This window comes from Panulirus ornatus, chromosome 13, assembly GCF_036320965.1.
Source record: "Panulirus ornatus isolate Po-2019 chromosome 13, ASM3632096v1, whole genome shotgun sequence".
In the NCBI taxonomy this organism is placed as follows: domain Eukaryota; kingdom Metazoa; phylum Arthropoda; class Malacostraca; order Decapoda; family Palinuridae; genus Panulirus; species Panulirus ornatus.
Window position 1 is genome coordinate 1,644,356 of NC_092236.1, and position 19,104 is coordinate 1,663,459.

Consider the following 19,104-nt stretch of genomic DNA (forward strand, 5'->3'; position numbering starts at 1 on the left):
GCCACAACCAGCAACACTCTCAGCCCACGCCACTACCAGCAACACACTCAGCCCACGTCACTACTAGCAACACACTCAGCCCACGCCACAACCAGCAACACTCTCAGCCCACGCCACTACCAGCAACTCGCCATTAAACACGTTTCAGTAAAGTGAAGTTCTCGAGCCAGCATCACATGAGCTCGGGACCTGTGCCACTAACGCCAGAGACATGAGCAGATGATCAAGATGAAGCAGATAGATAGCAGCGGCTGTCATCAAGGACTCAAGGTGGGGAATTTGACGTGGTTAGGGAACACCATTCTTCCCCGCCGGTCTGAGTCCATTATGGTGGCGGGGATATTTCACGTTTGTTTTGGAAGGTGGCGCACAAGAAGTGGACGGTGAGAGGAGGAGGTTTGTGTGTGGAAGTGTTTGTTGGGGCCGTTTGAGTTTGTCTTTTGTGCAAGGAAATGCATTCAGGGGTGAAGGCACGATCGTATGCGCGCGCGAGCGTGTGTGTGTGTGTGTGTGTGTGTGTGTGTGTGTGTGTGTGTTTGATAAGCTCAATATAGTTTGATGAGCCGCCAGCATTCCTGTGGTCAAATATGATGTCCCTATTCAGACGGTTCTCGTAAGTATGATCATAATGTTGTTCTTGCGTATGATTTTCGTTCCTTTGGTTATACATTTCCTTTATGTAAACAATGACACCTGAATTATAATTTCTTTGGGAATATATCTTGGCAGGTAATGACCATCGTGTATATTTTTTCACAAAAGCCACATTATCACACACACATCAAATTTATATAATGAATGACTACCATGATACCCCAGCTTCTCTCCGGCGCTCTATAACCTCCCAGTGACGACACATTGTGCTCATATCATAACAATAGCTGTGCCTCAGGACGCCAGTACACGTCCTCAGATCATTCCGTGCCGCCACGTAAAAGAATTTTTCATGCAACACTCTTAATGAAAATGTATCAAAATAATGACAGAGCGTTTTAGAAGACAAAACCTCGATGTTTTATGCAACAGGATGATACGCCACACAACACTGTCATCAGCAACTTGATGAGATCCCAGAAAACACTGTCATTATTTCGGAATCAGTTTCAAAAGCTAAATGTGTAACATAAAAGAACGTGCACTTACCGTGGGCATTGTGTGGGTACTGTTGCAGGCTGTGGGTGTGGCTAGGGGCGTGGGCGTGGGCGTAGTAACGAGCTCTGTGTTCGCGCCCGCTTGAGTCTAGGGAAGTGAAGAATCCATCTACCTCCTCTGGGGGTAGCAACGCCCCCTGTTGCCCACCTGAATGCTGGCTGGTTACGCCCCCACTAAGGTGAATTTGAGATTCAACATTCATAGGAGTTGGAGCACTGGGATCAGTGGCGTCCATAGGTGTGTGGGCGTCGAGGACGCCCTCGTGAGGGGTCTCGTCCTTAAGATGCATGCCGGGGGGCCCTTCCTCCATGGTTGGCTGTGCCCCTGGGCCCCCGTCAGCGTACCAGGCGGCCCCGTCGCCGTCCATGGTGATGACAAGAGTGATGTTCGACACTAGCAGTGGCCCATGAGGCTGACCGCCGCTCGCTGCTGTAGTGTGACTTCCTCACACTGGCCTCCCGACCATCGTCTGACTTCTCAGCACGTCCCGGTACTCCCTCACTTTCTGCTTCTCTTTCTTATGTTTCTTCACGATGTCATTAATCTGTTTATTACGTCTAATTCGTCTTTCACTCAATCATTCCACTTATATCTGTATTCTTTACTGTCTAATTTTTCCGTAGCAAGTCTGTCCCTTTTAATTCTTCTGAAACTAATACTTTCTTTTCTTCGTCAGTTCCAGTTTGTCCGTATGTCTAAGGCTATATGGTTTTGAGAGTTTCTTTAACACTGTCCTTCCCAGCCGTTACACTTTATCAACTTTCAATTTCCACTACAACAACGAGAGTCTGCTCGCTGCCAAGCTTCTGCTGTGGGAGATGTATTTCCTGATAGTTATCACGTAAAAGAGGAGAAGACGGCCAGGTATTATCGTTTCACATTACCACTGAGAAGAAGAACTGTATATTTGTTTCCTCTGGTGGTGTAGGCGTGCGGGCGTTGACTCTGGTGGGCGTGGCAGCTAGAGCAGCAGCAGTAAGGGCCGTGGACATCCCCCCATGGGCGTGTGACCGTTAAGTCTTATCAGGGACGTTATCTGCAAGACACGGATGTTGATGAGGTATAGCAGCTTCCCGCTACCTTATCGCTTATCTAGCACCTAACGCTACAACGCTAACCCCACCCGCAGGACACACCTCTCACACTTATATAAGGTGGATTTCCACTATAAATGAAGAATGAGTGAGCTAGCATCCTTGTCCTTCAAGATGAACATTTGGAGGCAACGTGGTACCTTAGGTCAGCGGGAGTTCCGTTAAACGATGGTGGTCTACGTGTACTAAAATGTGATAAAATGTGGTGTCATACTTGGAGTTTATCACAAGCAAGATATCTTTGTCAAGATGGGGAATATGGTGACAAAAATGACCGCAAGGCTGGAATGGGACCTACGCCCTGTAATATCACCTCCTTGAAGGGGATGTGGGTAATATAGTGACTGAATAAACAGGTTTTGATAGCAAGATAAGGAAAAGCTTTACAGCTTTCAAAAATGTATTAACCATTGTCGTCTAATCATTCACTGTAATAGCTGTGTTTGAAGTATGTTCTTCAGTGTATACAAAAAGATTTTACCATCCTGATGTCACATATATTTGTGAATGGCTAATTCTAATAATAGCTTTAGAATATTTTTGATAACAGTATAGGCTATCAATTGATGCATATATATGTATGTATATATATATATATATATATATATATATATATATATATATATATATATATATATATATATATATATATACATAATTGTGTGTGTGTGTGTATTTCACATGGCAGCTAGAGAATGGATGACAGCGGATGTGGCCTTTCTTCGCATGTTTCCTGACGCTACCTGGCTGACGCAGGGGATGGCGCTGCTGTTTCCTGTGGGGTGGGGTGGCGCCAGGAATAGATAAAGGCGAACAAGTATATATATATATATATATATATATATATATATATATATATATATATATATATATATATATATATATATATATATAACAGCATCCCCCTCCCCCTCCAGCAAGGTAGCGCCAGGAAAAGATAATAAGGCCACATCCAATTACACTCAGTCTCTAGCTGTCATGTGTAATGCACCGAAACCACAGCTCCCTTTCCACATCCAGGCCCCGCAGACCTTTCTATGGTTTACCCCAGACGCTTCACATGTCTGCCCCTATCCCTGGGGATAGGAAAGAAAGAATACTTCCCACATATTCAATGCCTGTAGTAGACGTGTATGTATATACATGTGTATGGGGGTGGGTTGGGCCATTTCTTTCGTCTGTTTCCTTGCGCTACCTCGCAAACGCGGGAGACAGCGACGAAGCAAAATAAAAATAAAATAATATATTTTTTTTTTTTTTTTTTTTTTCAAACTATTCGCCATTTCCCGCATTAGCGAGGTAGCGTTAAGAACAGATGACTGGGCCTTTGAGGGAATACCCTCACCTGGCCCAATTCTCTGTTCCTTCTTTTGGAAAATTAAAAAAAAAAAAAATAATAAAATAAAATAATATATAAATAAATAATAATATAATAATAATAATAATAATATATAATAATATATAAATAATATATATATATATATATATATATATATATATATATATATATATATATATATATATATATATATATATATGTGTGTGTGTGTGTGTGTGTGTGTGTGTGTGTGTGTGTGTGTGTGTGTGTGTGTGTGTGTCCTGTGCCCATAGATCATTACCAAGCCTCAGGAGAGATACTGGGACTGACTATGTTGCTGGTCTGTACTTCACTTACCTGGAAACTCTCCCAGTTTTGTCGCTGTTAATAATCTTCGTCAAGTCTATACAACCTCCCATCCGTTGACCTTCCACGGACTCATAAATCTGTCAGATCCTTACAACTTCACATTCCTGTTAACTCCTTACTGCCTCATACTTGTCATCCCTCTTCAACCTCATATCCATCATCTCTGGAAGATCCCATTACACTGTCTATTTACTCTAACCCCTTCATGTACACAACATTGCACAACCTCATATCACTATGAACCCTACTAACCCCGACGCAGCAGTCAATTCCTATAATCTATATCCCCTTCACCCACTACAACCTACATTAAGACTCATATCACCATCACACGCTAAGAACCACGTCACCGTCACCCACTACAACCTACATTAAGACTCATATCACCATCACATGCTAAGACCCACGTCCCCGTCACCCACTTCGTCAATTTACGACGTCTTCCTCTAGGACCCACGTCACCGTCACAAACTAAAACCAGTATCATAACAAGTGCCTCAGTCAGCAGACTGTGGATGTCGGGAGGCCTTGCACTGGTTCCTCTAACTGTCTATGTCTTTACAGCTTATCATGAGTAACCTTTGTCATTCTAGACGAGAATCTCTCTCTCTCTCTCTCTCTCTCTCTCTCTCTCTCTCTCTCTCTCTCTCTCTCTCTCTCTCTCTCTCTCTCCCTCTTCTGGACAGTAGACTCATATAATGAGCAATGGTGCTTAATGACAGTGATGACAGTAGTGATGATGACGATCGTGCCCTCATTAGCATGTTGACTTGGTGGTGTTGTTGTGCGGATGACGCCGTTCAGGCTGATGGTGATGGGGTTTGGGTGGGGAGTGAGAGACAGGGCAGAAGAAAGATATTAGATTAAGGGATAAGGATGGATACGATGGAATGGGATCTTTGAAACAGATGACAAATAGTGTTCTGTATTGAGAATTATCACCAATAGGATCCCTTGAAAATGGTATTTCAAAGATCCTCCTCCTCAAAGGCTCAGACTAGTGTGTTTAAATGTGTATAGATGTATTCAAGATGAGAAGGATAGGAGAGATAGGTAGTATGTTTCAGGAAAGTAACTTGGATGCTCTGGCTCTCAGTGAAACAAGGCTCAAGGGTATAGAAGAAAAATGGCTTGGAAATGTCTTGGGAGTAAAGCCAAACGTTGGTGAGAGGATAAGAAATAAGGGAGGAGTAGCACTACTCCTAGAGTGGGAGTTATGGGAGTGTGTGATAGAGTGTAAGGAAGTAAATTCCAGATTGATAAGGGCGATGAGAAGAAAGATTATGAGAGCCAAGTGTTTTTGGAGCAGCTGAGTGACTCTGTCAGCGGTTTTGATAAAGAGAACGTGTATTCGTGATGAGAAATATAAATGCGAAGGTGAGTAATGTAGCACTTGACGGTATCACTGCTGGAGCATGGGGTATTTTGTCTTTTGAATGGATATGGCGAACAGCTTTTGGAGTTGTGTGCTGAAAGAGGATTGGTAATTAGGGATACCTGGTTTGAAAAGAGGGACTTACACAAGTATACGCATGTGACAAGGAGGAATGGCCAGTTGGCATCATTGGATTATATATCAATTGATATGCGTGTAAAAAGGGAGACTTTTGGATGTAAATGTGATGAGAGGGGCAGCTGGTGTGATGTATGATCACTATTTTGTGGAAGCGAGGGTCAAGACTTGTAGAAGTTTTAGGAAACGAGGAAAACAGTGTCGGTGAGAAGAGAATAATTGAGTAAGTGAGCTTGGAAAAGGGACTTGTGTGAAGGAAAACTGGGAGACATTGAGTGTAGGATGGCAAAAGGTGAGAGTAAATGAAATAAGTGGAGTGGTTGAAGAATTTAAGATATTTAGGATATCTGTGCTGGCACGTGCAAGAAATGCATGTGGCATGCGGAAGGTGGGAGGTAGGCAGATCAAAAAAGGTAGTGAGAGATGGGATGAAGAAGTAAAGTTGCCAGTAAAAGAGGAAAAAGAAGCATTTGGGTGGTACTTACAGAGAAAGAGTGCAAATTATTAGGGAATGAATCTGAGAAAGCGGCATGAGCTCGAGAAGGTGCAGGGGTTGAAAAAGAGGACAAATGGGATTTGAGATGAGCCAGTATCAGTAAACGTTAGGGAGAATAAGAAGATGATTTGGAAGGCGGTAAATAATGTGAGAAAAACAAGAGAACAGTTGAGATCCCTGGTGAAGGGGGTGAAGGGGAAGTGATGACAGGTAGTGATGAAATGAGGAGTAGATTCTTGAAGGACTGTTAAACGTGTTTGATGATAGAGTAACAGTGGTAAAGTGTTTGGGTCAGGGTGGTAATGCGAACTGAGAGTCGTGGAAAGAGGTTCGCTGAAGAAAAACGAGGTGGTGAAAGCCTTGCACGAAATGAAATGTGGCAAAGGGGCTGGGGTGGATGGTGTTGCGGTTGAATTTATTGTGGGGGGGGGGGTGATTGTGCTGTTGATTGGTTAGTAGGGATTTTCAATGTACGTATGATTCATGGTGAAGTTCCTGAGGATTGGCGGAATGCATGCATAGTGCCATTGTATAAAGGCAAGCGGGATAAAGATGAGTGTTCAAACTACAGAGTTGTAAGTTTGTGGAGTACACCTGGTAAGGAGGGTATTGATTGAGAGGGTGAAGGCATGCATGTACAGAGCACCAGACTGGGGAGGAGCAGCGTGGTTTCATAAGAGGTAGAGGATGTGTGGAGAAGGTGTTTGCTTTAAAGAATGTGTGAGAAATACTTAGAGAAGCAAATGGATTCATATGTGACTTTTATGGATCTGAAGAAGGCATATGATACGGTTGATAGAGATGCTTTGTGTAAGGTCTTACGAATATATGGTGCAGGAAGTAAGCTGCTAAAAGCAATGAGAAGCTATCACCAACGATGTAACGTGTATGTACTAGTAGGAAGAGAGGAGAGTGAAAGGTTTCCAGTGAAGGTCGGTCTGCGGCAGGGTTGTGTGATGTCACCATAGTTGTTTGAATTGTTTACGGATTGAATGGATAGGGAGGTAAATGCAGGAGTCTTGGAGAGAGGGGCAAGTTTGCAGTCTGTTGGGGATGACAGGGCCTGGGAAGTGAGGCAGCTGCTGTTTGATGATGGTACAGCACTGGTGGCGGATTCGGGTGAATAACTGCAGAGGTTGGTGAATGAGTGTGTGAAAAGAGAAAACTGAGAGTAAACTTAGATAAAAGAACGGTTATTAGTTTTAGCAGGGTCGAGGGACAGGTTGATTTGGGTGTGAATTTTAATTAAGAAGACCTGAGTGTTTTGAGCACTTGGGAGTGGACATGGTAACGAACAGAAGCATGGAAGCGGAGATGAGTCATAAGGGGCGAAGGATCTCTGATCGTTGAGAAATGTGTGGAAAGAGAGAACTTGTGAGTTCAATAATGTGTGTGTTTGAAAAATGGTAGTCCTAACAATATCATATGGATGCGAGGCATGGGCTATAGATAAGGCTGTGCGGACAAGGGTGGATGTGTTGTCAATGAAATACTTGAGGACAATATCTGGGGTGACGTAAATTGATCAAGTAATGAAAGGGTACGAGAGAAGTGTGGTAATAAGAAGAATTTGGCTGAGAGAGCTGAAGAAAGTGTGCTGAAATGGTTTAGACTTTTGAAGAGAATGAGTGAGGAAAGGTTGACAAAGAAGATATATGTGTCAGAAGTGGAGGAAACAAGGAGAACGGGAGACCAAATTGGAGTTGAAAGGAAGGTAATGAAAAAGATTTGAGAGATCAGGGCCTGAACTTGTAGGAGGGTGAAAGACGTGCACGAGATAGAGTGAATTGGAACGATGTGGTATCCAGAGGTCAACGTGCTGCCAGTGGAATGAAACAGGTTATGTGAAGCGTCCGAGCTAAACCATGGAAAGGTCTATGGGGCCTGGTTGGGGATAAGGAGCTGTGGCTATGGTGCATTACACATGAGAGCTAGAGAATAAATGTGAGCTACTGTGGCCTTTTCTTCGTCTGTTTCTGGCGCTAACTTGCTGACGAAAGAAACGGCGGTCGAGTATAGAATATTATATATATATATATATATATATATATATATATATATATATATATATATATATATATATATATATATATATATATGTATATATATATATATATATATATATATATATATATATATATATATATATATATATATATATATATATGTGTGTGTGTGTGTGTGTGTGTGTGTATACATATAGTTAGGTTGGAGGGAGAGACAGGGTAAGTGCAAGTGATAACAGGTGATAAAGTACATAATAAGAGCTGTGTCGCCTGGGGCAGTAGGATATCGTAAATCAGAGAGTGAAGACTGTCCTTAATTGGATGATAGTAATTAACTATCATTGCTGTAATTGGTGTAAGGAAGACTATAGTTCACGGTGGGAGATACGTATAATTGCAGAGAGATGGCTTGTACCTGGTGCTGGGGTTATAGGGCTTGTGTGGTGTGGTTGTGAAACTGGCCTCGTGTTGTAGGCTTGTAGTGTGGCATGATGAGACAGGGTCTGTGTTGGGATCATGGATCGATCATCAGGACATGGACATAGGAGTGGTTAAGATGGTAAGTCTGCGTCACCGAGTGAAATGGTTCTATGATTAAGTTGTGACAGTTCTGGATTAATGAAGGATATGACTGTGAAATTATATGTAAGAAGAGCGTAAGGCTTGTGAAAGTGAAAAGATGGTAAAGAACGAGGTAAGTATGTTATCCAAGTGTTAAGAGGCATAGGCTACTGAGACGTCACGGTACTTGTACAATGCTGTTCCTTAGGGAAGTAAGATGTGTGATTACTATGTGTGAGTAGTATTTGTATGTTACGGTGAGAGAGTTATACACTTGTGTTGCTACGTTTCTTAACCTTGAATATACTGCATCATACCTTTATTCCAATGTGTACACACACACACACACACACATATACACCAATCTAAGCCAGGTATCCACTTATCGACCAACACTGAGGGAAGGATGAACACTTGGGATAGGTTTACGCAGACTGCTTCACCAATGATTCGAACCCGACCCGGGTTGGCCCATGCTGACTCATGGTCAGTAACGCTGAGTACTACACCACGGAGTGTGTTTGCAGGTGTATGCGAAGCAGTATGTGTTGTCGCGTGTGCAGTAGTATGTGTTGGTGTGTATCTGTCCTGTATAGAAAGGGAATTTTACACTGTGGAGGCCCATCAGCACACTTGGGTGTGTAGGTGTGTGAGTTGGTGTGTGCTTATGTACTAGCAGTAGTATGTGTAGGTGTTTGTGCAGGTGTGTGTGAAGTACTATGTGTAGGGGTATATCTTACATATCAGGATTTTCAGATATGTCTGTGGTTATGGTACTAATAAGTTGTGTTGCAGAATTAAAGGTTATGTTCGTTGAAGAAACAGGAGTCATAACTGATCTGTCATCTTGTTGTGTAGTTATATGAACTTTTGTTAATTCAAGAAAGCTAAATTACTTTCCTATAATTTTCTATCTATCGTCTTTAACACCACCGTTCATATTTCCATGGATGGGATTAAGGGATTAAAACATTTCCATAACTCACAGGTATCTTCATCCTCTGAGACCAGATGACCCGAGAGATAAAATGAAAAGTGAAAATTAACACCCAGAAAGGCACTGCATCAAGCAGTCAATCATCCAAATAAATTAACAGCCTTCCTACCTAGCAATGAAGTCAGGTAGCCAGCAACCTGTCCACCAAACATGAGCTGAACAATAAGTAAATGAGCACCTCAACCTGTAACCTCATGAGGAACCCGTCATCTGCCTCATGAGCTGCCTCACAAGGTGCCTCACAAGCAAGGCAACATCTCACAACAGACGTAACAAGATACCTGTCGACGGAACAAGTTTCTGATGAGGAACCTCCCTATTAGACGAGCTACGAAGCCAGGAAAGGAACATCCACTCAACCAACCACACAACCATACAAGTTACCTCACAAGAAAAGTAAATATAACATACATCGCCAGAAGTATGTAGGAAAATGCAACAGATGTACAAAATTCCATAAGGCACAAGCATCAAACATCCAAACTAACAGCTCACAAGAAAAAGACTAAAACGCTCAGCCAATAAAACGATGAAAATCATTTTCGCATAAAAAGAAATGATTTCTCAGATACTAAAGAAATCATCTACGTTGCCAGAAACCAGCATTTGAGAACTGTATGTGGCATTACATCAGCCAATCAGTGAGCAGATTTTAACATCCACCAAGTGGTTATTAACGGAGGGGTCGGCCAACGGGTTCAGCGGGTTTTGATTTTTTTCAATTGAAATTCAGATTTTTTCTTGGAAGTCAGTGGACTGAGACTTCGTTTATGGCAGGGAGCAGATGATGATTATAGTGAATATGATGATATGGAAGATAGTGATTTTGGTGATTTTATGGTGATGATAATGGTCATGATAAGAATGGTGAAGAGGGTCATCATCCAGAATGTGATGGTGAAGCTATGTCTCCTTACACATGATAACGTCATCATTATCTTACCGATGATAATGTTTCTGCTGACGATGATGATGATGGTCATTAAACTCAGTCAGACTTAATGGCAGTAATTAAGAGAGTGTTACCCATTTTTCCTGACAATGAGTGATTGAGAAAACAGTAAAGATATGATACTAATTACATAATTTCCTGCGTAATTAATGGTGGCCATGTTACTATGGAAAGTGGAAGTGCCACATATTTCTGTCATAAATCTAATGATGGGGAAGCTAGTGATAATGATCATAGTAATGATATTGATGCAAAAACAGTGAGGCTGATAGTATGTGTGGGTCTGATATGTATGGGTCTGGAATATGGAACTATGGATATGGATGATAAGAACTGGTAATAGCATTGGAGATGATAATAGTAATAATAATAATGATGATGATGATAATAATAATAATAATGATGATGATAATAATAATAATAATAATGATAATGATAATGAAAATGATAATAATAATAATGATAATGATAATAATAATAATAATGATATTAATAATAATATCAACATTGATATGATAATGATAATAATGATAATAATAATGATAATGATAATAATAACAATAATAATAATGATGATGATAATAATGGTGATGATGATGATAATAATAATGATGATAATAATAATAATGATAATGATAATAATAATAATAATAATAATAATAATAGTAATAATAGTAATGATAATGATGATAATAATAATAATAGTAATAATAATAATAATAATGATAATGTAATAATAATGATAGTAATGATAATAGTGACAGTAATGATAATGATAATGATAATGAAAACTAATAGTAGAAATAAGAGCGATATGCACACTATTCCAAGGAGTATCTCCACTGCCAATGATGGCAAGTTATTATAAGAATAGTAGCAATTTCATTATTAATTTGAATACCCAGTATAATGGTGATGGTGACAATATAACTATAAATATGGATAGTAGTAGTTATAGTAGCAATAAAGCAATAACAGGGATGATGATAACTATAACAACTATTGTAATGATAACTGCAGTTATTATAATAAAGATGAAATATCTAATCAATGATAATGATTATGATAAGAAGAACAAGAAAAGAAGTGATAATAATATTCCAACCAGACATGGTGATAGATCCAAGAGCAACATGATGATAACTTTGAAAACAATAACACAAATAATTACAACGCACTTCAGACATATACTTCTATTCTTATAATGTCTCGTAAAATGTTAAAGACAACAACTATATAGACAATCTGCTTAAATATCCTTATTCTATATTTTCCATGACACTACCATTCATACTCAAATTCACCAGCAATATCAGTTTGATACTGACATAAAATCTTCATGGATAAAATAATCTTCAAGGAAATCAGGCGTCATGCAGAGAAATTAAGCAAATATTGTCAGCTTAATTATATACTGCTGGTAAGTATCTACTCTAATTCATCCACAATGCCTGTCTTACGAGTTCTGAAAGTGATATATATATATATATATATATATATATATATATATATATATATATATATATATATATATATATATATATATCACAGTACCCTCCAACATCAGGGTTCGAACCCAGGACCTTTTGCGTTGGTGTTGGGGGGTTTTATGCATTCAATAAAAGTGCGCGTTCATATGCATCATATTCGTGTTCATATATATATATATATATATATATATATATATATATATATATATATATATATATATATATATATATATATATAAAAGAATACAGGTGGTAGTCCGTCTTGATAAACCTGTCTCTAGCCTCACATAGCTACATATGCCATATTCTCTTCCCTATTATATAGACACGGAGACAAAGGAAGCAGAGAAAACAGGAGACAAACCAAGACGGACGAAAATACCAGGAGGGGATCCTGCTGTGTCCAGGAGGAGGGAGGGTGGCGGCCAGGCTTGACGCACGAACCCCGCCACCCTCCACCACCACTACCCAACCACGACCGCTGCCTCACTCTCACTATATTACTCTCTACCAACATTTTATATATATATATATATATATATATATATATATATATATATATATATATATATATATATATATATATATATATATATGTATATATATATATATATAAGTTGTGCGTGCGATGCTTGCATAAAGGTAAGGTGGGATATCCCATTATACGCTTGACCAACTTTAATTACCCTGTGGAACAACCTTCCCACGCTGGAAATTTTATAATAATTTTCACTGGTGTTCCTCTGTGTCGGTTTCTGTCTCTCTATAAATTTTCCCTAAGGAAATTATGGCAACTGAAATGTTTATGGATTTTTCAAAACTTTTCTTATGACAAATTTCCTTATGAGAAACAATCGTCTCTGATGACGTGCTTCCCTTGTTTCCTGAAGCTCAGTAGATAGTTGGCTTAAAGTATTGAACTTTTATGTATTTTCTCCAAACAGAACACCACCAGTTAGTGCAATGAAAGAATATATATATGTTGAATGTCAATTCATGCTACTCATGAATAGATATATGATAATTTCGCAACTGACCTGCTATATATATATATATATATATATATATATATATATATATATATATATATGATAATTTTCAATACTATAGTTTTGCTACAAGGTTGCAACATAACTCCAGCTCTGCTCCTGTAGTTCTACATTCTCAAAAAGTCCTACATCAACTACCAGCACCCCTGTACAAGGGACCACAACACCGTTATACAGGCGAGCAGTCAGTCTTTGGAGTATATTTCAGCACTGAAGTTTTGGTAACCACCGCTGGTGCCAGAAAATATACGAATCCCAGTGAAGCAGAGTTAATGCTGGGTAATAACAGGCTCGTAACTCTCCCAGTGTGGGCTTCAACGCCTGAATGCCGGCGGTAATACAACATAATTATAGTTCTCTTAACACTGGAACACCATGATCGAGTTACCACTGAGGTACGACCATTATCCCACCGGAAGGCAGCCACTGATCCCAGCTACAAATGACATGCATTACAGTAACTTGGCTAAGTACATTACACGCTCAGCTTACCGTCGTGTGTTGCCCGTTGTAGGTAGCGTCATCTTGTGTCTTCAGCAGTGTCGTAATCTTTACGTGAGGCTGATGGTCCTTGGGTCACTGTCCCTCGCCACTGGCGGTCACTGTTCAGCTGGCGGCACTGTCCGACACCGCTTGACCCGTACTGATTTACTGAGGACCCTTGAAGCTTTTACGAATATTTTGCCACGGCGTTCGTGAGTGCTCGTGCGCAAGTGGCTCTCACGGGACTATCGCTTCTACGGCCACGGGCCAGAGGCGTTATATCCCCGTGGCGCGGAGGGGGCGCTCCGGCATTGTGGGGTCGGGGGGTCAGGGCGGCAGGGGGAGGGGTCACGGTGCCACTTCACGTCGAGCCCTCAGGACCACCTGCCCCCACACCACCATAAACTTGCTCCTGCCACACTTGGGCGACGCGAGCTGAGGCAACGAGCTCCTCACGTCCTTTGACCCGAACCACTTTGACAAAAACGGGTTCAGCAGAGTCCCCGAAGCGCCGCCGACCGCCGCTCACAACACTACCGAGGTCCTCACTCGTGGGCCGCCCTCCTCCCTGGCCTATAGGAGGCCATACTGGCTCGTGTGGTGTTTGTTTTGTTTGGTAATAATGAGAGAGGAGGTTATCACAGCGTGGAGATGGCAGATAACCTGCTTTCTGATAACACTATCTTCACCACCCCATCGAGGCCACGCCAGCTCCGCCTAGTGGCAGATGCACGAACCATACAAGAGTCTAGTCGCGCCGGGCCCACGTCCCCAGCGCCATCTCTCTTCCTTTTTTATTTCGATTTTGTATGTAATTGTGAGTAATAAGTGGCAGACGCGGCTTGAGGAGGGTGTAGGAGTGAGGTAAGGGTGTCACGGCACGGTATTGTTATTTTTGAAAACCTCCGTTTTTTCCCAGTTTCCCATTCTCGCTTTCGTGCACAGCCGACTCCCGCCCATGTGTCGGCTCCGCCCACTAGTGATAAGATCTGTGATTGGCGGGCGCGGCAGGGGGTGGACCGAGCATGCGCCTCAAACAGCCAATCCCAGCGCGAGTTGCGACCAGATGAGAGCGATAAGGACACAAGCACACTGCAATTAGAAATAACAATTTGATAAAGTAGTCCTCATCATTTTCACATTGCTTCATCTTGCTTTGATAGATAACCTGCAACAGAGCATCGGGCTAAAGCCGCGCCCACATGAACAACATGACCGAAACTCTAAGACAAAACGAGGATGAGCGAGAGAGACTTTACTTGCCCGGGCTGTGATTGTATCTCCACCAAGTGTTCAGCTCGCAATGGTGCACATGCAAATTGGCCGGCTTAGAGAAAGTACATGTGTTAGAGGGTCGAGCCGAGACAGTCTGCTGGAGTGTGGTAGCTTATGGCTGCTAGCTCAGGGAGGAGGGTTAAGGCTGGAACCTTAGAATGGTGGTATTCAAAGATGTCAATGTTTAGTATAGTTTGTGATGATACTTTCATAGCTCTTGGATTAGCATGGAAATGAAGAAATTGGGAGGTGGTAACCCTACTTAAGTTCTCAAGTGTTCCCTGGGGGTCACTGCTCTATAGGAGACTTCAGGATAAAACCTGTCCAAGGAGATACTTGGGTTAAGCTGAGAGCCAAGGTGATGAATATGGTTGATGATAGTGATGATGACATGGTGAGCCCAGTGATGGTGATGGTAGTACTTACTTGGATGATGATGAGTTTGAGATGTCATGATGCCAATGATTGTGGATGTGGTGATCGAGAGTTTGATGGTGTAGTGGTGATTGTTGAGGTATACAGTGGTAGTGATAGTGATGATTCTTATCATCATGAGAGAAAAAGATGAAGTGTCATGTTGATGATTAGTCTATAACAGTGACGTATGGTGAAGGTGAATTTGACCATGATGACAGGAGGTAATGATGGTGACAAGTGTACTGATTGTGATAAGTACACTACTGATCATGAGTACGAAATGATAATGAAAACAAATGAGATGATGATGATGATGATGAGTTGTGATGATAGTGACTACCTTGACTTTTAAAGAAAATTTTGACGACAAAGAATGCACTGATAACGTGGATTCTAATAATGATGGTGAGATTAACCTCATGATGTGATGGTGATGAATTGTGGTGATAATGAAAACTGCTGGCAGTGATAGTGTAGGATGATGTGGGGTATGAATATAATGATGACGAGAGTGATGAGTGCAAATCATGAATGATGATACTGAGGGCAAAGCTAATGATACTGAGCCTTGATGATTAGGGTAGCGGGTGATGATGAGGGTAATCAGTATAATGAATATAATGAAACCAACACAATTACTTCATGAAATGCAAACTACAACAGCAGTTCCAACACTGACGTCAGTAGCAGTAGATGATGATGTATTGACATGACATGAGAGTCACTACACCCTAGCTGTACTGATGATAATGTTACTCAAGCAGAAGTGGTTACTGACTTTGATCTTACTACTACTTCTACTACAACTACCACTGCTGCTGTTACTACTGCTACTGTCACTATTACTACTGCTACTGCTACGACTACTGCTACTAATGCTACTACTACCACTACCACTGCTACTACAACCACTACTAATGCTACTACTACTATAACTACTACTACAACTATAACTACTACTACTACTACTGCTACAACTGCTACTACTATCACTAACAACAATCAACAAGTAAGGACACCAATAGCACCAATCGCCTTAGTAATTGTTACAATAACAACACACTTGTTAGTAACAACAACAACAGCAATTGTCGCTATGGAAACAGTAACAGGAGAACCAGATGCCATAGCAGCGGTTCCAACAGCACCAGCTACCATACTAACAGTAACAATAGTATTAGCTATTGTAGTAACAGCAACAACAGTGCTAGCTACCGTACCAACAGTAACAATAGCACAAGCCACTGTAGCAACAGTAACAGGAATACCAGAAGGGGCAGAAACAGCAGTCTGAACGACAGCAATAGCCTGTTAGCAACAGCAACAGCTTTACCACAGAAAGAAGCATCCACCGAAGTAACGCAACATGTTGCTGAGCCACCATAAGGAGCAACAGCTGCAGCAGTATCAGCAGCAGCAGCAGCAACAGGAGAGGGACGCCCCCAGGCACTAGACCTTCACCACCACAACATTAACTCTCCGGGCTGGACTCACCTACCCTGACACGCTCCTCTGCTAAGACTCATGCCTCTCTCCTCCCTCCTACCTCTCACCCTCCAGCCTTCCTCACTCACTCTTCCTCGTCTCTTCTCTTCCTGCCCTCTTTCTTCACCTCCGTCTCCTCATCATTCTCCCCATCACTAATAGGTTACCTTGAAAATGCATTTTGACGTACCTTTCTCCTTTGTAATTGCCAACGTTCACTGACCGGAGGGGTTCCCATACAACCATCCACATTTACCTCAGCCTCATCTGTGAACCAAAGTTCGTGACAGTGATGACAGTCTCATCATCAGACTCCTGTATACAGCCAGCTTAACAGTGCCTTTCATTTCAAGGTAAACATATGCTGTATCGTCCTTTGAGTAAAGAATGTCATAAAAGAAGCAATACCTACGTGCGCTTGTATCGTCTTTGAGGAAAATTTAGTTTTTTGTTTTCTTTTGTCATGTACATATTCCTGTTGGTCTAGGGATCAACCGTTGCTAGAGTCATATGATTTATGTGGATGTTAGTAATATGTTTTGTTTGTATGGGTGATGGAGGTGCATCTGTTATCTGTGGAACATGGGTAGTAAGTGGAGCATGGGCAGTATGTGGAGCATGGGCAGTTTGTGGATCCTCTAGATGAAATGAGTTGTTTGATTAGTGCAGGTTATGTGAATTCTTTATTCCAAATAGGTGATGTGGGCCACACTTGTCGTTAGTGGTTGATGGGAACGAGTTTTCTTGTGTCGGGAATATGGGTGTTTACTTGTAGTGGGTATTACAGGTTGTAGTGTAACTTTCCAGCGTGGGTGATGGAATCTCGTGTGGGTAATGTGGGCTGTTCGCTTATCGTAGGAAAAGTGGGCCTTTTATGGGAGTTGTTGTATATCATATGGGTAACACGAAGCTTGGGGTGTGCTGAGGACAGTATAAGAGGAAAAAGTGTTAGGAAGAGACGGTGAAAGTGGAGTGCTTCCTGGAAACACTGTGGAAGGTGGAGGTGCTGTTCAGGTTGACTGTCGAGTTAAGGGTGATTCAGCTGATGGGAATATTGTGGGTAATACCAGAGACTCTGATGATATAAGGTGTGGATTATGTTAGTAGTGTAGATAATGTGCATGATGTTGGAGGGAGAAGCTGTGCTGGTTATGCTGTTAACGTGGACAATCTAGAAGCATAGACGATATGATCGCTGTGACCTACACTGGTAGCGATAGTTGAGAGTATTGTGAAGGATGGATGTGTGTGTGTGTGTGTGTGTGTGTGTGTGTGTGTGTGTGTGGGAAAAGTTAACCTTTAGATTTTGTTGTGATAGTAAAGCCAAGGTCAGTGGTATTGAACGTGTAGTGATGGTGACTTTAAAGATGAGGATGAAGCTGGGGTGTATTGATGATGGCCTTCGCACTGAAGACGAAAGCATAGTCAAAAAGAGTGTGGTAGAGATAAAATGATCCAATAATAACAGTTAATAATGACAAAGAAGATAATGATAATGATAATAATAATAATTATAATAATAATAATAATGATAGTAATAATGATGATAATAATAATGATAATAAAAATAATAATAATAATAATAATAATGATAATAATGATAATGATAATAATAATAATTATAATAATAATAATAATAATAATAATAATAATAATAATAATAATAATAATAATAATAACAATAATGATAATAATGATAATGATGATAATAATAATAGTAACGATAATGATAATTAATGATGGTGATAATGATAATTAATGATGGTGATAATGATACTTCTTGTGTAGGTGTAATTTGCCGTTTTTCACTTACTGAGGTGACGCCAGAAGCAGGCGAGTAACGGCTTCATTTTCTCAGATTCACTCTGCTGGTCATGTGTAATGCATGGAAACCAAAGCCCAATATCTACAGTCAGGTTCCACAGACAGTTTTGTAGTTTTCCTTGCATGCGCGTCGCTACCCCGTATAGCACATCTGTCAACATTCTATCTCAATAGTGTTTATCACCTTCCCGAACGTTCCTCAGAGTCTCATTCACTCCATCCCTCCATCTCCTAGTGTTCCTTTTCCTCCTTGTTCCCGCCATATCTGACTCATAGATCAATTTAGTCTTTTTTCGTTTAGCCTCTCCATTTTTTTTTTTCCAAATCATTTCAGAAACGCTGGTGTGAATTCATTCACTTAGCCTACGCTTTCTACCATAGTTTGCTCTTTCACTCAATTTTTACATGATCGACCCACCTTACACCACATATTATCCTCAGGCATTTCATTTCCAACTCGTCCGCTCTTTCCCATTTTTTCGCATGAAGGACCTAAAATTTTCATTCATACAACACCAGTGAGACCACTACAGCTTCAACCATGTTCATCTTTTCCCCAAGAGACGCTGTCATCTCATTTCACACACTGTAGATAGACCCAGCATCTTAACCCCCTCTCCCAA

The 19,104-nt window shown here is 41.0% G+C and overlaps 1 protein-coding gene across 2 annotated transcripts in view; it reads right to left on the bottom strand.

Moving 5' to 3' along the window:
- LOC139752656 (GATA-binding factor C-like) overlaps positions 1-14,251 on the bottom strand; it is a 228,486-nt gene extending 214,235 nt beyond the window's left edge. The window contains exons 1-2 of one of the 2 annotated variants that reach the window (XM_071668413.1): positions 13,490-14,251; positions 1,144-2,188 (exon numbers count right to left, since the gene is read on the bottom strand). In XM_071668413.1, coding sequence (XP_071524514.1) covers positions 1,144-1,519 — 376 coding nt within the window. In that variant the 5' untranslated portion in view covers positions 1,520-2,188; positions 13,490-14,251. The remainder of the gene's footprint in view (positions 1-1,143; positions 2,189-13,489) is intronic. The other variant, XM_071668414.1, reaches the window with a different exon arrangement.
- Between the last annotated feature and the right edge of the window lie 4,853 nt (positions 14,252-19,104).